At 39.4% G+C, this 24,264-nt stretch overlaps 1 protein-coding gene across 1 annotated transcript in view; it reads right to left on the bottom strand.

Annotated features, from left to right (window-relative positions):
- Positions 1–14,703: 14,703 nt before the first annotated feature.
- The window catches only part of LOC127427150 (ER membrane protein complex subunit 9-like), a 24,520-nt gene continuing 14,959 nt past the window's right edge, over positions 14,704–24,264 (bottom strand). The window contains exons 3-6 of the mRNA XM_051674582.1: positions 15,783–15,859; positions 15,636–15,705; positions 15,450–15,544; positions 14,704–15,360 (exon numbers count right to left, since the gene is read on the bottom strand). Coding sequence (XP_051530542.1) covers positions 15,180–15,360; positions 15,450–15,544; positions 15,636–15,705; positions 15,783–15,859 — 423 coding nt within the window. The 3' untranslated portion in view covers positions 14,704–15,179. The remainder of the gene's footprint in view (positions 15,361–15,449; positions 15,545–15,635; positions 15,706–15,782; positions 15,860–24,264) is intronic.

Raw genomic sequence — 24,264 nt, 5'->3', positions numbered from 1 at the left:
GCCCCATTCTTCATTTTTGGATTACTCTGGATGTAAGTGTTCCTGATTGCACATGATCCTGGATTGTTCTGTTCATCTTGGAGTTGTTGTCATGGCAACAGGTCTGTAAGCCCAAACCTGCTATTGTAAACCAGATTAGACTGTGATTTTATAAGCAGAGGTATTACTGGAATTCAGTTTTAAATATTTTAACCTAGTCACCACTACTTTTTGAAGGAAAGCACCCTGTTGAACCAGGGGCAATAATCATCATTTTTTTTATGTATATACAGGTGCATCTCAATAAATTAGAATGTCGTGGGAAAGTTCATTTATTTCAGTAATTCAACTCAAATTGTGAAACTCGTGTATTAAATAAATTCAGTGCACACAGACTGAAGTAGTTTAAGTCTTTGGTTCTTTTAATTGTGATGATTTTGGCTCACATTTAACAAAAACCCACCAATTCACTATCTCAAAAAATTAGAATATGGTGACATGCCAATCAGCTAATCAACTCAAAACACCTGCAAAGGTTTCCTGAGCCTTCAAAATGGTCTCTCAGTTTGGTTCACTAGGCTACACAATCATGGGGAAGACTGCTGATCTGACAGTTGTCCAGAAGACAATCATTGACACCCTTCACAAGGAGAGTAAACCACAAACATTCATTGCCAAAGAAGCTGGCTGTTCACAGAGTGCTGTATCCAAGCATGTTAACAGAAAGTTGAGTGGAAGGAAAAAGTGTGGAAGAAAAAGATGCACAATCAACCGAGAGAACCGCAGCCTTATGAGGATTGTCAAGCAAAATCGATTCAAGAATTTGGGTGAACTTCACAAGGAATGGACTGAGGCTGGGGACAAGGCATCAAGAGCCAACACACACAGACATGTCAAGGAATTTGGCTACAGTTGTCGTATTCCTCTTGTTAAGCCACTCCTGAACCACAGACAACGTCAGAGGCGTCTTACCTGGGCTAAGGAGAAGAAGAACTGGACTGTTGCCCTGTGTTCCAAAGTCCTCTTTTCAGATGAGAGCAAGTTTTGTATTTCATTTGGAAACCAAGGTCCTAGAGTCTGGAGGAAGGGTGGAGAAGCTCATAGCCCAAGCTGCTTGAAGTCCAGTGTTAAGTTTCCACAGTCTGTGATGATCTGGGGTGCAATGTCATCTGCTGGTGTTGGTCCATTGTGTTTTTTGAAAACCAAAGTCACTGCACCCATTTACCAAGAAATTTTGGAGCACTTCATGCTTCCTTCTGCTGACCAGCTTTTTAAAGATGCTGATTTCATTTTCCAGCAGGATTTGGCACCTGCCCACACTGCCAAAAGCACCAAAAGTTGGTTAAATGACCATGGTGTTGGTGTGCTTGACTGGCCAGCAAACTCACCAGACCTGAACCCCATAGAGAATCTATGGGGTATTGTCAAGAGGAAAATGAGAAACAAGAAACCAAAAAATGCAGATGAGCTGAAGGCCACTGTCAAAGAAACCTGGGCTTCCATACCACCTCAGCAGTGCCACAAACTGATCACCTCCATGCCACGCCGAATTGAGGCAGTAATTAAAGCAAAAGGAGCCCCTACCAAGTATTGAGTACATATACAGTAAATGAACATACTTTCCAGAAGGCCAACAATTCACTAAAAATATTTTTTTTATTGGTCTTATGATGTATTCTAATTTTTTGAGATAGTGAATTGGTGGGTTTTTGTTAAATGTGAGCCAAAATCATCACAATTAAAAGAACCAAAGACTTAAACTACTTCAGTCTGTGTGCATTGAATTTATTTAATACACGAGTTTCACAATTTGAGTTGAATTACTGAAATAAATGAACTTTTCCATGACATTCTAATTTATTGAGATGCACCTGTAATTTATACAATAGCAATAAGACAAATCAGAATCATGCCTACATTGTGAGGTCAACAATGTCATTACATATTATATATATTGTATTCATTAAGAAGAACCTCTTTTGTCATCAGGTAATAATTTATCGGTACAGGAGTTGTCCAGCCGATTATATCTCAATCGAGATATTATAATCAAATCCACATGTGGGTTTGAAGAACCAAATTAGCTAGATAGGAACACGATTAAAAGTTCTGTCATTGCATATTATTTTGGATGCATTAAGCGACATATGAAGAATAGGGCCCTGTGCTACTTAATCTTTATTTAAGATGCATTTTGCATGCCTCGAGTCAGTGCAAGCAAACATATTGGAAAAGTATACTGCAAAAACTGGGACAAGAACAAGAATTAGACACATATTGCTTTCCAATGCTCTTGCATTACTGCTGGAAATGTAATGCTGCATATGAGGCAACAATTAAGTTTGCACGATTGTCAACTTCTGATTTATAGAGTGTGCAGGAAATGGTCCCAAATACAGGATATCAGATCACATTCCAAGAAGAGGTGGAGACTATGCCCTTAAAGAGTGACAACAGTAATGTTCTAATTTTACCATCTCAATTCCAATTGTTTAACACACTTTGTTCGTTAATGTTTACGTTTAGTGGTCGACTGATATGGGTTTTTTAATGGCCGATGCCAACATCTAGAGATCAGGGTGGTTGATATAATGCAGATATACAGTATCAAACTATCTAAAATCAAACAAATTGTACATACAGTGCACAGTGAATATGACATTAAAAGCGACCAGTTAAATATAGCGCATTTGAAGTGCTTTTGAATTTAAAGTTGCTCTCTTGCTTGGCTCTAGCGAGAGTAGCCATCTACAGTTTACAGGCCCAGATCACACATTTTTGTCAGACAACACTCGCAAGTCAGATGCACACAGTTTTGATCCAGGACAATGTAATGCGTGTTTCAGAGGAAGATCTATGAGCACTTTACAGGAAATCACAGGATTTGTTCAAGTTTTGTGAGGTTTCTGAATATTTGAGAGCTATTCAGTCTAAGGATGCAAATTTGAGGAAATGTTCTTAATGGACAATCATTAACAAAAATCGAAAACAATAATAAACTAAGTGGTGAACATCTTAAAACACAATAAATACAAGATGCATATTTTTCTTCAATCAAAGCTTTGTATTTATACAAAGTTTGCTTTTTGATTAATCAACCATTCTATTGCCAACTTAAAAACGGCAACATTGGGTAGTCACGTGGCGCCATGCAAGATTCGGATGTGTGAACGGCGAGCTCTGCACACTTTGCTAGTTTTTAATACTTTATGTCATAAACCGGTGAGATTCGATACACTCTGTTCCATAACTGTTCTATGAAGACAATATATCAAAGAATTCAAAATCCTTGGGCTCTGGAGACATTAAAAGACACTTACGTGCTCAAGCTGATACCTCTGACAGGGCCGCAGACCAGGGACTCAATTTGGATGGTGCAGCAGGAGAGATTCAGCATCAACTGTCAAGCATGTCGGTGATGCTGACAAAGGTCGCTGTTGACTTGGAGGTTCTTGCTGTAATACATCAATCGATTACTGCTATGGACTCAGTTCACTGAGTTGGTTAGAAGAATGTCGGATGTTGAGAAACAGATCGATTATCTGGAGTCATCGCAGAGGGAATTAGATGCTAATCCACTAGCGACCAAGACAGACTTGGAAAGTGTTTGGGAAAAGTTGGAAGACATTGAGAATCGTAACCGACGAAACAAAGTCCGAATTGTTGGAATTCCTGAGCGAGCAGAGGGTCAGAATATGGTGGAAGTTCTGGACGAGCTCTTTCCGAGTCTGCTCAACATAACAGGGCATAAGCTGGCAATCGAGTGAGCTCACAGAGTTCCGGCTCGGAGATCCGCGGAGGGAGACAAGCCTCGATCAATTCTGGCCAAATTTCTGAGATCATCCGATAAAGATCTCGTGTTACGCGAGGAAAGGAATAAAGGAAGGCTTTCTTGGAAGAACCACAACATTTTCTTGTTCCCAGACTTTGCGAATTCGACGAGAGAAACGAGATTGATTAAAGGAATGCAAGAAACTCTTACATCAACGGAAGGTCGCTTTTGCACTGATGTTCCCGACCAAATTGAGAATAGATACTAAGGATGGCCGCAAAGTATTTACTTGTCCCCAACAAGCATCATCCTTTATAAAGTCAATGGAATGAGTAAGTCATTGTGTGGCGCTCGCTCTGCAGTCTATTGGACCTGACTCACTGAACATTCACTTGACTGTTTGAGGAAGCTGTGTGCCTTTTTTTTTTTTGTGCTGGATCCGCCTAGCAGCTGGAGTTTGTTTTGTGTAGTAACACTTGAATCTGCATGTTCCTTGTGTTTATGCCTCCTATTGGCTGGAGTTTGTTTTTTGGAATATTTTTTGCAGGACATTGGAAGGATTAGTTCATCTGCTGCACTCATGTAACAGCCGGCTCACTGAACATTCATTTGACTGTCCGAGGAAACTGAACGGACCTTTTTGTGTGAGTGCATGTGCTGGTCCCGCTAGCAGCTGGAGTTTGTTTTGTGGAAGAGCACACCTTCGGGACAGTTAAGTGGATGAATCTACATGTTCTTTGTGTTTGTTCTGTCTATTGGCTGGAGTTCTATAGATTTTCTTCTGTAAAGTAATTCTGTCTCACAAAATCTGTATAGAAACACCGGACTTGAGCAACCCGATGGCAGAGTTGTCGCGGGGACTCTCGTAGGCATACATGGACTGTTTGAGTTTAGAGGGATGGACGCCGGTTGGCGGTGTCATGCACAGGGTTAATGCGCACATTTTTTTTTTTTTTTTTTTTTTGGTTCGGGGTTTGATTATTGCACTAATGTTGGAATGTGGTCTTAATAATTTAGTTTTTGACAATCTTTTTTTTCTAATATTTCAAAATGTTAATGAGTGGATTGTCTCTCTCCATGTGGATTGTGAATGGGTTGGGGCACCCCATAAAAAGAAGGAAGTTTTTTTTTTTTCTTAAACGAAAGAAATATGACAGTGTTTCTTCAAGAAATGCATCTTCCCCCGCAGGAAGCTGAAAAATCTGGGAAGATATGGGGTGGGCATGTTTTCTTTAGTGCTGGCTCAAGTAAAAGCAGGGGAGTCATTGCAATGATAAGTAAACATATACAATTCAAATGTCTCAAACAGATTAAAGATAAATTAGGAAGAGTAATTATTGTTTTAGCAGAAATTCAGGGGCAAAGGTTGATTTTGATAATATTTACACACCTAACGCTGATGATCAGACTTTAATCTATTGATGGACTCAGTCCTTGATCATAGTGAAGCAAAAGTGTGTAAACCAACTAGAGCAACATTGACGCTTCACAGAATGTGTAAAAATCGTGGTCTTGCAGATATCGGGAGACTTTTGAACCCATCTGGTAGGGACTATACATTTTTTTTCATCAGTCCATAATATTTATTCTACAATAGATTTTTTTTATATCCAAGTCCATCATTTCATCTGTTGTGGATTGCTCAACTGGAAACATTTTAGTCTCAGATCATGCCCTGGTGAGTTTAGAGATGTTGCCACACACTGAGAAAAATAAATCATATAGCTGGTGCTTTAATGTATCCCTTTTGCAAAATACTGATTTCCAACAAATGTTAAAGACTGAAATCAGTGTTTATATGGAGACCAACTGGTCCTCAGTATCCTCTGTGGGTGTGGCTTGGAAGGCACTTAAGGCTGTTCTTAGGGGTCGGATCATACAGTATGCCTCATTCACCAAAAAATCCAAAGCACGTGAACTTGTGGAGTTGGAAGAGAATATTAAAAGTGCCGAGGCAGAGCTGAAGCACCGAATGTCATCCGATGGCCTCAGAGAATTGACCCATTTGAAATACAGATATAATACTATTTTGTTGCAGAAAGTGGAGTTTTGGTTGTTCAGGGCAAGGCAGTCATACTTTGAGTCGGGGGACAAAGCAGGGAAGCTTTTGGCTAGATATATAAAGCAGAGAGAGTCTTTTTCTACCATTCCCTCAGTGAAATCTGCTGGTGGTGAAATATTTACCTCAGCCATTGATATTAATGCTTTCAAAGAGTTCTATCTTGATCTCTATTGTTCCACATCTTCATCTACTGATGAAGATTTTAGAAAATTTGTGGAACCATTAGAACTCCCTAAATTGACAACTGAGCAAAAAAATTCTCTTGATTCTGAGATAAACTTGGAGAAGCTTTACGAGGTAATTAAGGCCTTGCCTACAGGCAAGGCTCCAGGGCCAGACGGTTTTGCCGCTGAAGTTTTTAGATTTTATGCTACAGAACTGGCTCCACTTTTGTTAGAAGTTTATACGGAATCATTAAAGAATGGTAATCCCTCAATACACACAGGAAGTTTCCTTGATCCAGCTAGATGTAAAAATTTTGGCAAAAATTTTGGCTAACCGATTATGTAAAGTTATGACATCTCTTATACAAATAGATCAGGTGGGGTTTATTCGGGGCCGTAGCTCTTCTGATAACATCAGGCGTTTCATCAATATCATGTGGTCAGTAGCGAATTATCAGATTCCGGTCGCTGCCATCTCACTTGACACCGAAAAGGTGTTTGATATGGTAGAATGGGATTATCATTTTAAGATTTTGGAAATGTATGGGTTCGGGAGTACATTTATTGGTTGGATTAAGTTACTTTATAGACACACTGTAGCAGCGGTGCAAACAAATTGATTAATTTCCGATTATTTTACTCTGGATAGGGGCACCTGGCAGGGTTGCCCTCTTTCCCCATTATTGTTCTGTCTTGCCCTAGAACCATTAGCAGCCGCGATAAGAAAGGAGGATGATTTTCCAGGGGTGCTGGCGGGAGGTGTGGCACATAAGCTTTTATTTTATGCAGATGATATTTTATTATTTGTCTCTGACCCTGCTAGATCTATGCCTTGCCTCCACAGAATTATTAACTCTTTTTCCAAGCTCTCAGGATACAAATTCAGTTGGTCTAAATCCGAAGCTTTAGCCCTGACAGCGTACTGTCCAGTAACGGCTTTCGAGTTAATTTTGACCCTTTAATAAAAAGGTTTTCGACCGATGTGGGCAGGTGGGCTTCATTAAATGTATGATTGGGAAGGTTAATGTTATTCAATTGAATTGTATTCAAAATTTAACTACCTGCTACAATCTCTCCCTGTAGATGTCCCCCTCTCTTATTTCAAGCAATTTGATAGCATAGTGAAGTCCTTCCTTTGGAATGGTAAGCGTCCCAGACTGCATTTCAACAAGTTACATAGGCCGATTGACAAAGGTGGGCTAGGCCTACCCAAGATTTTGTTTTATTACTATGCGTTCAGTCTCAGACATTTGGCTCATTGGTCTCTTCCACCTGAAAGAGCCCCTCCCTGGTTTGGTATAGGAAGTTCTTACCCCTTTTTCGCCATTGCAAAGCCTCTCTAATAAACTAACCGGAGAAGTTAAGTCACACCCCGTTATTTCGCATGTACACTTGGTATGGACAAAAGTGTCCAGAATGTTTAAATCCTGATATTTATTTAAATGCTGCCTCGAGCATATGGCAGAACCCAAGATTGTGTATCGGTAAGCACCCCCCCCCCCGACAGGGCGGTCATTGATGTGGGGGATAGTCATATAGAGAATTGGGTTCTGACCTGTGTGATGATCGCCAGGCAGGTTATTTTGAGAGGTTGGAGGTCAGCTGGTGCACCCCCATATCCGGAGTGGTTCACGGAGGTGGGGAGGGTGGCGGCTTATGAGGAGGTGTCATCGAGAAGACGGGGTGGCTTAGATTTGTTTGTCCGGAAATGGGGCAGGTATTTCGAGGTTTTGGTGGGTCCTCGGGTGGGGTGTGGAGAGAGTAGTGTAATATAGTTAGTATGATTATTGTGTGTGTATGTATGTGTGTGTGTATAATGTAAAGTTTTGCATACCCTTGGAGAATTGGTAATATATGTACCATTTTTAAAGAAAACATGAGTGAGCAGGCAAAACACATTTCTTTTATTTCTTATGGGATTCATATTCAACTGTAGGTTATAACAGAATGGCCCAATCATAAAACAAAACATGGCAACATAGAAAAAAATTAAATGACCCCTGTTCAAAATTCTGCAGACCCTTAGTTCTTAATACTGTGTATTGCCCCCTTTAGCATCAATGACAGCGTGCAGTATTTTGTAATAGTTGTCTATGAGGCCCCAAATTCTTGCAGGTGGTATAGCTGCCCATTCTTCTTGGCAAAATGCCTCCAGGTCATGCAAAGTCTTTGGTCATCTTGCATGAACCACACGTTTGAGATCTCCCCAGAGTGGCTCGATGATATTAAGGTCAGCAGACTGTGATGGCCACTCCAGAACCTTCCCCTTTTTCTGCTGTAACCACTGGAGTGTCAACTTAGCCTTGTGCTTAGGGTCATTGTCGTGCTTGAAAGTCCAAGAGCGTCCCATGCACAGCTTTCGTGCAGAAGAATGCAAATTGTCTGCCAGTAATTTCTAATAACATGCTGCATTCATCTTGCCATCAATTTTCACAAGATTCCCCGTGCCTTTAGAGCTCACACACCCCCAAAACATCAGTGAGCTACCACCATGCTTCACAGTGGGGATGGTATTCTTTTCACTATAGGTGTTGTTGACCCCTCTCCAAACATAGCGCTTATGGTTGTGACCATAAAGCTCTATTTTGGTCTCGTCACTCCAAATTACAGTGTGCCAGAAGCTTTGAGGTGTGTCAAGGTATTGTCGGGCATATTGTAACCAGGCTTTTTTGTGGCATTGGTGCAGTAAAGGCTTCTTTCTGGCAATTCGACCATGCAGCTAATTTTTCTTCAAGTATCGTTGTATTGTGCTCCTTGAAACAACCACACCGTCTTTTTCTAGAGCAGCCTGTATTTCACCTGAGGTTACCTGTGGGTTTTTCTTTGTATCCCGAACAATTCTTCTGGCAGTTGCGGCTGAAATCTTTCTTGGTCTACCCGACCTTGGCTTGGTATCAAGAGATCCACAAATTTTCCACTTGACTGGCATTTTCAAGGCTTTGGATATCTTTTTATATCCTTTTCCATCTTTATAAATTTCCATTACCTTGTTACGCAGGTCTTTTGACAGTTCTTTTCTGCTCCCCATGGCTCAATATCTAGCCTGCTCAATTCATCCACGTGAGAGTTAACAAACTCATTGACTATTTATACACAGACACTAATTGCAATTTAAAAAGCCACAGGTGTGGGAAATTAAACTTTAATTGCCATTTAAACCTGTGTGTGTCGCCTTGTGTGTCTGTAACAAGGCCAAACATTCAAGGGTATGTAAACTTTTGATCAGGGCCATTTGGGTGATTTCTGTTACCATTATGATTTAAAAAGGAGCCAAACACCTATGTGATATACACACATTTGTGTGTGTGTGTGTGTGTGTGTGTATATATATATATATATATATTTGTCGGCTGAGCTTAACTTGTATTCAACCCGGAATATTCCTTTAAGTGCTTGTACTATGTAAAAAGTGAAGTGTAGCTGTCTGAATGTGACACTTGTCTGATTTACCTCTGTGCTCATGGGGAAAATGAACATTCAGAACACACCCCCGCTTACATTTTCACGTGTTGCGTGAAGACATGGATCAGCTTTCAGCTCGTTGCTGAAAACTTATTTTTGCCTTATTTTGGGCATTTGCGCTGACTGACAGAACGACATAGATTTTCCCCGTTTGGTTTTTGACTTGGTGCAACTTATAGTCAGGTGCGACTTTATTTCCGGAAAATACGGTATATGAAACTGGTAGGTAGTTAAGTGGTAATAAATGTCTTTGATCATCAACAAAATACTTCTATATATAGTTGTCCCACCCAAATAATATTAAACATTATCAGTAGTAAACATGGCATTGTTTCATTGTACATTTTACTGCAAATTGTTGCTTTATGAAAATAGCCTGCACACTTTTGTGTTTCTCAAGCCACTGCACAGTATCCTATACAGGCTATTTGGAAATGTGCGTAATGATAAACTAGTTGCATTAGCAAAAATTATGCATTTCACTACAAATAGAATGTTATATTACAATGTATATTTTCATCGATAAAGAGTAGCCTAGAATTTATATAATCCAGATCATCCAACGCTAATGTATTATATTGGGTTGACTCATGTCTAATGGGTTTGCGCTATTTGTAATTTGTCTGTGATGCATTAAATAATGGAAATAAAGTTTAAATTATGTTTAAACTGGCTGCAGGTTTTCTATGATTTATGAATGAACATTACATTTATATAGCGCTTTTTCTGACACTACACTCAAAGTGCTTTACACAATGAACAGGGGACTCTCCTCAACCACCACCAGTGTGCAGCATCCACCTGGATGATGTGACGGCAGCCATAGTGCGCCAGTACACTCACCACACACCAGCTATTGGTGGAGAGGAGAGAGTGGAGTTATAGAGCCAGTTAATGGATGGGGATTATTAGGAAGCCATGATTGATAAGGGCCAATGCTGTTGCTGTTGCTCAGGGAATTAAAGTAGGAATTTGAGACTGTTTTTTACAGCCTTTGCCATTTCCATTACATCTGGTGTGTGTGATGACCCGGCAGAAATCCAAAAGGGCAGGTATTTCGAGGTTTTGGTGGGTCCTCGGGTGGGGTGTGGAGAGAGTAGTGTAATATAGTTAGTATGATTATTGTGTGTGTATGTATGTGTGTGTGTATAATGTAAAGTTTTGCATACCCTTGGAGAATTGGTAATATATGTACCATTTTTAAAGAAAACATGAGTGAGCAGGCAAAACACATTTCTTTTATTTCTTATGGGATTCATATTCAACTGTAGGTTATAACAGAATGGCCCAATCATAAAACAAAACATGGCAACATAGAAAAAAATTAAATGACCCCTGTTCAAAATTCTGCAGACCCTTAGTTCTTAATACTGTGTATTGCCCCCTTTAGCATCAATGACAGCGTGCAGTATTTTGTAATAGTTGTCTATGAGGCCCCAAATTCTTGCAGGTGGTATAGCTGCCCATTCTTCTTGGCAAAATGCCTCCAGGTCATGCAAAGTCTTTGGTCATCTTGCATGAACCACACGTTTGAGATCTCCCCAGAGTGGCTCGATGATATTAAGGTCAGCAGACTGTGATGGCCACTCCAGAACCTTCCCCTTTTTCTGCTGTAACCACTGGAGTGTCAACTTAGCCTTGTGCTTAGGGTCATTGTCGTGCTTGAAAGTCCAAGAGCGTCCCATGCACAGCTTTCGTGCAGAAGAATGCAAATTGTCTGCCAGTAATTTCTAATAACATGCTGCATTCATCTTGCCATCAATTTTCACAAGATTCCCCGTGCCTTTAGAGCTCACACACCCCCAAAACATCAGTGAGCTACCACCATGCTTCACAGTGGGGATGGTATTCTTTTCACTATAGGTGTTGTTGACCCCTCCATAAATAAATCCAAAATATAAGAAAACAAAAGACAACCTTTAGAGTTGAGAAGAAAATAAAGAAAAAAAAATTTTTTCTCCCCAATTTGGAATTCCCAATGCGCTCCAAGTCCTCGTGATGGCATAGTGACTCACCTCGGTCTGGGTGGCAGAGGACGAATCTCAGTTGCCTCTCTGTGTCTGAAACCGTCAATCCACGCATCTTATCACATGGCTTGAGACATAGCGCGTGTGAAGGCTTCACGCTATTCTCCGTGGTATCAAAACACAACTCGCCACGTGCCCCACCAAAAGCGAGAACCACATTATAGCAACCACGAGGAGGTTACCCCATGTGACTCTACCCTCCCTAGCAACCGGGCCCATTTGGTTGCTCAGGAGACCTGGCTGGAATCACTCAGCACGCCCTGGATTCGAACTCGCGACGCCAGTGGTGTTAGTCAGCGTCAGCCGTCAGTTTAGGAAGTTCAAATGGTTCCACAAATTTTCTAATATCTTCATCAGTAGATGAAGATGTGGAACTATAGAGATCAAGACAAAATTCTTTAAAAGCATTATTAATATCAATGGCAGAGGTCAATATTTCACCACCAGCAGATTTCACTAAGAGAATGGTAGAAAAAAACTCTCTGTTTTACATATCTAGCCAGAAGTTTTCCTGCCTTGTCCCCGACTCAAAGTATGACTGTCTTGCCCTGAATAGCCAAAACTCCACCTTCCGCGAAAAAATTGTATTATATCTGTATTTCAATCAGGTCAATTCTCTGAGGCCATCAGACGACATTCTGCTCATCAGCTCTGCCTCGTCACTTTTAATATTCCCTTCCTATTCCACGAGTTCTTGTGCTTTGGATTTTTTGGTGAAAGAGGCATACTCTATGATCCGGCCCCTAAGAACCACCTTAAGTGGCTCCCAAGCAACGCCAACAGTGGATGCTGAGGACCAGTTGGTCTCCATATAAACACTGATATTAGCCTTTAACATTTGTTGGAATTCAGGATTTTGCAAAAGGGATACATTAAAGCACCAACTATATGATTTCCTTTTCTCCATATGTGGCAAAACCTCTAAACACACCAGGGCATTATCTGAGACTAAAATGTTTCTAATTGAGCAATCAACAACAGATGAAACGAGGGACTTAGATATAAATAAAAAAATATTCCTGAATAAATCTTATGGACCGATGAAAAAAATTTACCGTCCCTACCAGATGGGTTCAAATGTCTCCAAATATCTGTAAGACCAAGATTTTTACACATCCTGTGAAGCGTCAGTGTTGCTCTAGGGGGCTTGCACACTTTTGCTTCACTATGATCAAGGACTGAGTCCATCAAAAGATTAAAGTCTCCTCCCAATATTATATCATGAGGGGTGCCAGCGACTTGCAACATCCCTTCAAGATCTATAAAAAGCCCTGATCATCAACATTAGGTGCGTAAATATTAGCCAAAATAAGACGTATTTGTGCATAAGAATTGTAGATGCTTACTTATCAGTGTAATGACTCCCCTGCTCTTACTTGAGCCAGCACTAAAGAAAACATGTCCACCCCATATCTTCCCAAATTTTTCAGCTTCCTGCGGGGAAAGATATTTCTTACGCTTAAGAAGAGAAATAACCTTCCTTCCTTTTTATGGGGTGCCCCAACCCATTCACATTCCACGTGGAGAGAGACAATCCACTCATATTAACCTTTGACATATTTTACATATAAGAAAAAATAGACTGTGTCAAAAACTAAATTATAAAAACCACATTCCAACATTAGTGCAACAATCAAACCCTGAACATCCTCCAGAACCAAACAGAAAAAAGAAAAACATGAGCATTAACCCCACGCACGACAGTGCCAACTAGCGTCCAGCCCTCTAAACTCAAACAGCCCATGTACGCCTATGAGAGCCCCTGCGACAACTTTGCCGTAAGATTGCTCAATACAAATTTTGTGAGACAGAATTACACAACAAAAGATAATCTATAAAACAAACTCCAGCCAATAGGCAGAATAAACAAAAAGAGCATGTAGATTCATCCACAAAACTGTCCCGAAGGTGTGTTACTCCACAAAACAAACTCCAGCTGCTAGGTGGAACCAGCACAAAAAGAACAAAAAGGCACTCAGTTTCCTTGAACAGTCAAGTGAATGTTCAGTGAGTCGGCCCACTCGGCTGCAACGCGAATACCACAAGATAACTTACTCCATTGACTTAATGAAGGACATCGCTTGCTGTGGACATGTGAATGTTTTACGGCCATCCTTAGCATCTATTCTCAATTTGGCCGGGAATATCAGAGCAAAAGCGACCTTCCGTTGATGTAAGAGTTTCTTGCATTCCTTGAATCGATCACGTTTCTCTCGTCGAATTCACAAAGTCTGGGAACAAGAAAATGATGTCGTTTTTCCAAGAAAGCCTTCCTTTACTCCTCGCCTCGCATAAAACAAGATCTTTATCAGATGATCTCAAAAATTTGGCCAGAATTGATCGGGGCCTGTCTCCCTCCGCAGATCACCGAGAAGGAACCCTGTGAGCTTGCTCGATTTCCAGCTTATGGCCTGTTATGTCAAGCAAATTCGGAAAGAGCCCGTCCAGGAATTTCACCACAGCCTCAGGAATTCTGACAATACGGACGTTATTCCACTGGCTGCGGTTCTCCATGTCCTCCAACTTCTCCCAGACATGCTCCCAATCCACCTTGGTTGCTAGTGGATTAGCAGATAATTCCCTTTCCGATGACTCCAGATAATCGATCCATTTCTCGACATCCCCTACTCTCGTAACCACCTCAGAGAATTTAATCTCCATGACGGTGATCATTTGACGTTTCACTGCAAGATCCTCCAAGTCAGCAATGACCTTCGTCATCATTGCCGACATGTTCAACATCTCTCGCCGCATTTCCCTCATCTCTCCGACCAAAATCGACACCCTGGTCCGCGGCCTTCTCAGGGGTGTCAGCCTGAGTATGTAAGTGTCTTTTAATGTCTCCAGAGACATAACTGTTCTAGGAGGACAATGACAGAGTGTATCGAATCACACCTGTTTATGTCATTAAAAGGTATTAAAACTAGCAAAGTGCGCAGAGCTCGCCGTTCACACGTCCGATCCTCGCATGGCATCACGTGACTCTCCGCTCTACACTTTTCTAAACTGTTTCACTTTGCTGTAAAGAAACAACAGCCTGTGAATTATCAGAGCAGGTGGATTCAAGGTTACAGCAAGTGCCAAAAGCCATTAATAAAACTCTAATATAGTGAAATATGCAGTACTCTACATGACGGAAAAAAAGTTTTATAAACAAAAAAACTGTAAAATTCTGTTAGAGTAAAAACTGTACCTCTGATCATCTTTTATTAAGTATATAAAACAGACAATCCAACATTTTGACAGTTTCGAGGATCTAGTTTATTAGTGATTTTAAAGTTTAAATACAGAGAGTTCAAAATAGAATCTGAAACTAGTATCCACATAAGATGCATTTTTTTTTTTATTACTAATTTTTCAGTAGATAAAATTAAAGAAAATATGTTCATAACATGGGACTAATGGAATACTATGTTGGTGTTTCTTTACTTTTGTTTTTCTAAAAGGTCAAAGCACAGTCATTTTGAATCATACAGAATTAAACTGGAAGACAAACATATTTCTGCATATTTGGAAATAGTGTTTGTATCTTTTATGCCTCAAGGCACTTCAAATAATTGCGGTATCAAGAGACTGTCATTTTTATCACATATATGTTACTCAATCAGGTATCATGAGTGTAGTTAAATAATCATAATAATATAGAATAATAAGAGTGACATATACAGAAAAAAGTTTGTGAATGACTGATTTAGTGTATCAATACACATCATTTATACATTTCCGTTGGCTGGGGAGATGAGTTCCATGATCTTGGCATTGAGCTTTTGATTGGTCCAGTCTTTTTTGATGTCATCCAAATGGCTGTCAAAATCCACTAAGAGTGCCTGATCGCCAGAGCTGAACAGCTGATTGGCAATTGAGCAAGTTTCTTCCCATTGCCGAAGCATTATTCTAATGAATACACACAGGTCATGAATAACTGAATATACAGCATTATTATGAAGTGTGATGAAGAAGTGTATTAATTTAGATTCGCTTACGTGTGTTTGTCTTTGAGGGCCCAGCGCGCATCTTTACGCTCATATATCACGATTGGTGGCACACGGCAGCCAGGAAACATCTTTTCTCCGTCAATCTGAGATATAAACATTTGCTTTTCATTAAAAAAAGGTAACATTTTTGTGCAAAGGTGATATTTTACACTATATAATGAACTTCAGAATTACCATAAGTAACACAGCACTGTTACACTGCTCGAAGATCTTGTCTGCTATCTTTAGTGCACACGGTGTGGGGCTAAAAGGAATTATGAAAAATGTTAAATGCATACTGTTTCATGCACCTGAATATCAGACTATAATGAAGAGGTTTACCTGCTGTCTGATACACTGGCATTAGCTTGATAATATCCCACAATCCTTTGCTGTGTTTGTGAACACCACACATCCACCTACAACATGAAAGTGGCATTTAACAACTGATAGAATGTAAAAGAAATTAAATAAAGGAATACATTTTGCTTCACTTCAAACATTTAGCAGAGAATGCTTAAGGCTGCAGAATATCAATGTAGCTGTGTACGAAGCACCACCCACACAGAAATCATTGCCAAGCACAGCAAATTCACCTGTCAATGTTCACCAAACTTGAACTCCACACAAAATCCACAAGGGAAAGTTCACGGCACAAAATTTACGATTGCGTGGATACCCATTGAGATGACTGTACTTCACCCTCGGAATTTCGTCATGAAAAGGTATGCGTCACCGTAGTGCTGGCAGATACAACAATATTGGTATTTATCGGAAAAATACATTTTCGATATCAATGATAAACTTTGCAGTAATTTTTTTAAATATAGCCTATGTTATACATCTAGACGATTGGATCAGGTACAGTTGAAGTCAGACGTTTACATACACTTAGGTTGAAGTCATTAAAACTATTTTTTTTAACCACTCCATGAATTTAATATGAGCAAACTATAGTTTTGGCAAGTCGTTTAGGACGTCTACTTTGTGCATGACAAGTAATTGTTCCAACAATTGTTTACAGACAGACTGTTTCACTTTTAATTGACTATGTCACAATTCCAGTGGGTCAGAAGTTTACATACACTAAGTTAACTGTGTCTTTAAGCAGAGGTGTACCTTTGGATGTATTTTAATTACCTTCAAACTCAGTGCCTCTTTGCTTGACATCATGGGAAAATCAAAAGAAATCAGCCAAGACCTCAGACATTTTTTTTTTTGGACCTTCACAAGTCTGGTTCATCCTTGCAAGCAATTTCCAAACTCCAGAAGGTACTACGTTCATCTGTAACAACAATAGTACGCAAGTATAAACACCATGGGACCACGCAGCCATCATACCGCTCAGGAAGGAGACACATTCTGTCTCCTAGAGATGAACATAGTTAGGTGCGAAAAGTGCAAATCAATCCCTGAACAACAGCATAGGACCTTGTGAAAATGCTGGAGGAAACAGGTAGACAAGTATCTATATCCACAGTAAAACGAGTCCTATATCGACATAACCCGCAAGGCTGCTCTGCAAGAAAGATGCTACTGCTCCAAAACTGCCATAAAAAAGCCAGACTACAGTTTGCAAGTACACATGGGGACAAAGATATTACTTTTTGGAGAAATGTCCTCTGGTCTAATGAAAGAAAAATTGAACTGTTTGGCTATAATGACCATTGTTATGTTTGGAGGAAAAAGCGTGAGGGCTTGCAAGCCGAAGAACACCATCCCAACCGTGAAGCATGGGGGTGGCAGCATCATTTTGTGGGGTGTTTTGCTGCAGGAGGGACTGGTGCACTTCACAAAATAGATGGCATCTTGAGGAAGGAAAATTATGTGGATATATTTAAGCAACATCTCAAGACATCAGCCAGGAAGTTAAAGCTCGTCGCAAATGGGTCTTCCAAATGGACAATGACCCCAAGCATAACTCTAAATTTGTGGCAAAATGGCTTAAGGACAACAAAGTCAAGGTATTGGAGTGGGCATCAAAAAGACTTGACCTCAATCTGATAGAAAATTTGTGGACAGAACTGAAAAAGCATGTGCGAGCAAGGAGCCCTACAAACCTGACTCAGTTACACCAGTTCTGTCTGGTGGAATGGGACAAAATTCCAGCAACTTATTGTAAGAAGCTTGTGGAAGGCTACCCAAAACATTTGACCAAAGTTAAACAATTTAAAGGCAATGCTACCAAATACTAACAAAGTGTATGTGAACTTCTGACCCACTGGGAATGTGATGAAAGAAATAAAATCTGAAATAAATCATTCTTACAATAAAGAAGTGATCCTAACTGACCAAAGACAGGGAATATTTTCTAAGATTAAATGTCAGGAATTGTGAAAAACTGAATTTAAAGGTGCAGTATGTAAGATTCAGAAACACTTGTTATTAATGACACCTGTGGCCGTTAAGTGAACTGCAGCCAGCTACCTGTTTCTCGTGCTCGCGCCGTACGTGCGTGCGTGCGTGCGTGCACACACTCCATAGGGACGCTAGTGTCGGCCAAAACAATGACGTAACGTACAAAGAGACTGAACATGATTCACCGGCATGAGGCTGACAGATGAGGTAGCATAATTAAAATACACAGTTAATGATTGTTTTACTACAAACTTTAAGACTAAACTAAAACTACTTATCAGCTAACATAGCATACTGATACACACATACAGCTACATACTACTGACTATACCAGACAGTTTACTGTTGAACTGCACTGTTATGTTGCACTATTGTATGTTTTGTATGTCATATGTTGTACTACGATCAAGAAACCAGCATATTTGCATATATGTATCCTGTATACCTGACTTTTAGTATAAAGAGAAGATCGTTGAATTTATTTGAAAGTTACGAAGCAAGGTAGCTTGCAATTCGTCAGCATTAGCAGGCAAGATCAAGTTAGCTAAAATGACACAGATCAATCCTTATGGCACTATATTTCACTTGCTTTGCAGTTATGTAAGCTTACCTGTCCAATAAGAAGAATGCCAAATTAGGGTCGGTTTTGATCCCCAAAACCAAACGAAGGTCCCTCCAGGAATCAAATGCCCTGCCGACGTTCACTCTAGTTTTCACTCGACCACGATCACGTTCCTGCTTAGCTAGATGGGATTCAGTAGATAAATGTTTGTTGTTGTTTTTTTGGGCTTACTTGGAGTTTGTGTAGGAGTCGGTGTTGTGCTGGGAGCCGGATGTTTGCTGGATTCCATCTCTAAAGTAATGTTACCTAGTGTTGCAATTTGTTGTCGCTGTTGAATAGCAAAGAGAAGCACTGAGGCAAGGCTCTCTGGAGCACGCATAAACGTCACATCCTTTGGATTTTCCTGGTAAAACCGACCCGCTCCCTTCGCATGAAAATCAGCCTACAGGCTTTAATAGGCAACCTAGGAAGACCGGGAAGGGCTAATTTTTTAAGATGCGTTACAAGCCGTTCACATATTGGCAAAAAAAGGGCAAATATTACATGAAAATTGTTACATATTGCACCTTTAAATGTATTTGGCTAAGGTGTATGTAAACTTCTGATTTCAACTGTACGTGTCGCTAAAGACGCAGGCAAAGTTATACACACACAACTAGCTAACTGAATCATAGTCATAAAATCAGCTGGTTAGGAAGTATAACGCCTGTTAGCAGGCAGCCCTGCTGTCATGGAAACCTACCTACTGAGATGATACTTTCGATTTAATCTCAAAATATTACAATTTTAATCTCATAATGCTTCAACTTTCTTCTTGTAATTTTTACTTTATTCTCAAAAATATTACGATAAACGACAATTGCAAATTTATGTTGTTAAATGACTTTGAATTTATTGTTTGATCCTCTGCAATGTAAATTAAAATGTGTTTGATTTGTTTATTGTGTGCCTGAAGTTTGTTCATGTAAAGTTCTGAACCGGTGTTAGTGTTGCGCTTAATATAATTGTTATTTGACAGGTAGGGTGGTCATTTTTTAAGTCATGGAAGGAAGGATTCTTCTTATTTTTATATTATAATATGGCCCGTGGGCTAAGTCTCGAATGAAAGTGAAGTCTCCCTGTTATTTACTGTATATGTTTTTTGCGTAGCTGGAGAATTCTTGGGATTTACAGTTCAAGTAAGTGTTCTTTATTTATTATGTTTGGTGTATTGTGATTCAAAACACGGAGTTATTGTTTTTTACTCGCTTGATTCTCATTCATCTGTATTGGCACTAAGGTTGGGAACCAAAGTTCCATTCTTTAAAAAATACCAGAATCATATGATCTTAGTGACTCGGTTCTGTTAACGGTTCTCCAGCATGCGATTTTCCGCCGATGCGGCTGGAACACCATCTTCAAGCACTCTGACAGTGTTTCCAGCAGTGCATCTCTGCAGCAGCACTGCCCTCTACTGACTCTACAGCATAAAACACACAGCTCTACCAGTGTATTTAATTCCCGATCTAAGGAGTCTCGAGCCGGTTCTTTTTACAGCGCGAAACATATGCCCTTCCGGTATAGTCCGATCCCGAAAGAACCATTCTAATGAGCCGGTTCTTTTGAATCTACAGCGCAAATCATACAGCGCTTCAAGTATACAAGTAATCTTATACGATGTGCAAGTTCTGAATGTCCAACTCGAAATTAAATAAGAACTGTCTCACAAAGTCTCACAAGCCTAAAGTATAACATTAGGTTACAAAACATGGTCTAAACTGTTACTGTTTATTTAATGATGACCTGTATCTCTATTAATTCAAGCAGGGCAGTTACTGGTTGTTAATGTATAATTAAAGATTCAAAAGTTTTGTTGAAATAAGTGGAATTTTATAAAATAATAAATGAATTAATGAAATATGCCATTACATTTCCTGTTGGTTTAGATTTATTTAAAATATAGTAAGGATCTATTATTGGATTGTATTTATGTCTCTAAAAAGTCTGCAAACACACCTTTTACAAGAACTGTATTACATTTATTTCTGACTAGTTCTGTTCTGTAGAAATCTAAAATGATCTCGTTACTTGGTAACAGACAGCAGAGGGTAGTTAATGCAGTAAGAATTGCATTTCTCATTTCCAAATAATTCTTTTTAAAAAAGTGCTAAAAGAATTACTGGAATCGTTACTGAAACCGATAAGGAATCGGAACTGGAATCGTAAAATTCCTTACAATTCCCAACCCTATTGGCACAACGGCTCCCGCCACATCGTAAGCAAAGACCACATTGTGCTGTATGCGTTTGTGGGCTGGTTATGTAGTAATGTTGACCGTTAGATCATTCAGTTCTCAAATTAGCTAAGTTCACAAAAACAAACCATTTCTATGTGCACAGTATAGGAATTTTCTATATTCATGAAATACTAATACTTTTGCCAAAATATGCAGTATACTACAGAGCATATTGTACAAGATACTGTATACCACAATGCAAAGCGCTCAACTTGACCTTCCATTTCTGATGTGATAAATGAACTGGAAGTGATATCAACTGCGATTTCAACATCTCCCTCTTGAATCATTATTTGTCAGACTATCAAAAAAGTGACAACATTTTTACACAAAACTTTTTTAGTTTTTTTGTGGTACGCCACTCGCCAAATGTAAAAATTCATGTGAAGACAGTGTAGATATTTCAAATGTTTATCGCTGCATATTGTGTGCAGTTTCAATCATATTTTATAAGAAATAGTATGTACGGCACAGTAGAGTTGGGGTACTTGAGTTCAGACTGTGACTCGAGTCCGAGTCCAATTTTAATGCATTTTAACTCGAACTTGACTCGGACTCGAGCCTTTGGGACTCAGGATTGTTTTCCGAGTCCATGGCATTTGATTTGTGATGCAATGGACAAAATAAATAAATAATAACGAAACAAAAATAAATGGACCCCCTGATTTCGTAGACGTATCAAGAGTTTGTTTCACCGTGTTGAGCAAACACACCAGCAGAGTGGCACACACAGTCAACCAATGAATGTTACTATGGAGACTGCTGTATAACATCGATTACCGAGGTGGCTGGCACGAGGAACACATAAAGACAGGTATGTAGCCAATGTATTAGAAACTACAAGGCAGTTTCGTACGGCACGGGACCTGACAACTGGTAAAATCGCACGTGGCATTTGTGCAGCCAAGATAGTGCTTGCATCGCGGTTTCGTCGTGGTCAAGAACATTAAGTCAAGTCACCCACATCATGTCTCTCACAGTTTACTAAAACAACATATCAAAATAAAAATTTTGAAAAGTATTATTAATATTGGGCTATTAAGTCTTTTTTGCCGTAATGTATCCACACATCTGTAGTCTCTTGTGGTCCATGCAGTGCTGTCAACTTAAACTGGTCCTTGATGAATTAACTGTAACTTTTTAAATAGTCAGGGAACATTTTTTTTTATTGCTAAAGCAGACTGCAACTCTAAACAGATAAATAGCACCTATTTATTGTTTTTCTATTTTAAAAGCATTGACGAGCTGCTTAAAATATGTTTTTTTTACCGTTTTTTCCACAATAAAATGCACAATGAAATATTAAGTTATTTTGGGCATGTTTTGTTTATAATGTAATTATAGATTGGGTGACCAGACGTCCCAGTTTTTACATAGGACAGTCCTGGTTTTTGGTAGTGTCACTGATTTTTTTCTTCTTAAATTAAATATCCACATTCAAGGCTGCCAACTCTCACGCATTGAGTGTGAGAGTCACGCAATCGACACTGTTCTCACACCACATGCCCCTTTTCTCACGCAGTGATAACGTCGCAGAGCAAAGAGGACACTGAGAGCGCACAGACAGACAAGACAGAGCAGGCAACACCGTGCAGCAGTGAGTTATTCAGACCAGTCGGGGAAAATAGCAGCACAGCGTTCTCTCCCTCTCCTCTCGTCAGGCCAATTTGGTTACTTAGGAGACCTGGCTGGAATCACTCAGCATGCCCTGGATTCGAGCTTGCGACTCCAGGGGTGGTAGTCAGCGTCTTTACTTGCTGAGCTATCCAGGCCCCCCACAAGTGCTTTATCAAATTATAACCCTCCAAAAATTGGCCACATTCACTTTCATTTCCCCCATTCATTTCCATTGTAAGTGCCTCACTGTAACACAGATTTTTGCTTTTTTTAAAGAAAAGGAGGGATGAGCTGAAATAAATTTTTGTGATAATCAATATTATGCCACAAATGCTGTTGATGAGCTTAACTTGTATTGAACCCGGAACATTCCTTTAAATGTTGAGATGTGGGGATTGTATTTTGAATATAGGCACAATTTTGTGAATTTTGTGTTAAAATGTGTACCTGACATGTCAAGTCTACTCATAATTACACATGTAATATGAAATGATATGGATAGAATAGGCTACATGGAATTTGTAAATTAAAAAAAGCTCAAATATGGTTAAAGTGAAAAACAAAATATAAAATAAAATACACATTTTCACAAACTATATATTGCAGACTATACGTTTCCCACCCCTTTCAAAATGTATGCAAATATAAGAGAAAAGATTATATATTTTATGTAGTACTGCCCTTCAAAAGCTACATTACACAAAATGTACTGTAATTTACACAAATCATCCTGTTCAAAAGTTTGCATCCCCTTGGTTCTTGTGTTGCCTTCTTGAACATCAATGAATGTTTGCACCTTTTGTAACAGTTATGTATGTGTCCATCAATTGTCCTAAGTGTCAAATGCTGGATGTCCACATCATTTAGCCACTGATAGGAAGAACTCAAATGTGCAGAAGATGCTGGGAAACCAAAGAAAGTACAGTATTTTTCTTAAGAAATGTGGGCAGCTTCACAGCTCAGGACAAAGCAGGGACTCATGAACAATACACAAACAGTCATTAATCATAGAGAAAGCAACACACCATATTAAAGGGTTTGCTCTGGTGCCAGTAGCTCTAAAGCTCGCGTGCAATCTATCTCATGAACGCGCACAGGAGATCAACGGTCGGTGAAGAGTTTCACCTAATAATATATCAGATTTCGGTTTGTTTCTCACCAAACCTTATCGTATTCCTTCAGAACAAGACATGAGTCACATACAATATTTTTTTAGACTTCTGAATTATACTTTTGTTTCCTTTTGAAGCTTGAAGAAGTGGTCACCATAAACTGCCATTGTATGACATCACTGGGCAAAATTTCTCCCTTTGTGTTAAGAAAAAGAAAGAAAATCATATGGAGTTATAACAACACAGAGGTGAGTAAACAATGACTGAATTTTCATTTTTGGGTGAACTAATCCTTTTAGACCCAAGGGAAAGTAAACTTTTGAACCAGATCATTTGTTTAAATTCAGTTACTATTTTTGTCTTGTGGAATATACAGTATGTGAATATCTGTTGTCAAATAGTTCTTCAAGATAGTACTAAATAAATTTTTATGATACCTCTTATTTTTTTTAAACGATAACACACTGACGCATCAGGGTTTTAGGTGCACAAGCAGTGCGTAGAACTGCCCCACGTTTTCCACGAATTAACAATCATGTCCGTGTTAAATGGCCCTAATATTAGCAGTGGGCTTTTCCAGTGTTTTGAGATGTAGCGTTTGCAGTCAAGTCATGAGACGTAACTTCTCAGTGAGTGCGAATTACTACTGTTAACACATTTTCCCAAACCAGTCGGCAGAAAGAGACAAAAAAGAAATCTCATTATATATTATTTATTTAGATAGGAATCATTTTAGATAAAAGTAAACTAAATTGAAAGGACAAATTGAAAATGAAGTAGGAACTCTGGTTTTTAATGACTAATGCAGCTCTAACTTTCTTTAGTCTATGTTTGAGTGGAGGGGAAAAAGCATCAAATAACTGAAATGTCAACAGAACGAAATAAGAAGTGTGTTGAAGG

Source organism: Myxocyprinus asiaticus, chromosome 36 (assembly GCF_019703515.2).
Source record: "Myxocyprinus asiaticus isolate MX2 ecotype Aquarium Trade chromosome 36, UBuf_Myxa_2, whole genome shotgun sequence".
Lineage (NCBI taxonomy): Eukaryota > Metazoa > Chordata > Actinopteri > Cypriniformes > Catostomidae > Myxocyprinus > Myxocyprinus asiaticus.
This window is presented reverse-complemented; position numbering and strand designations above follow the sequence as displayed.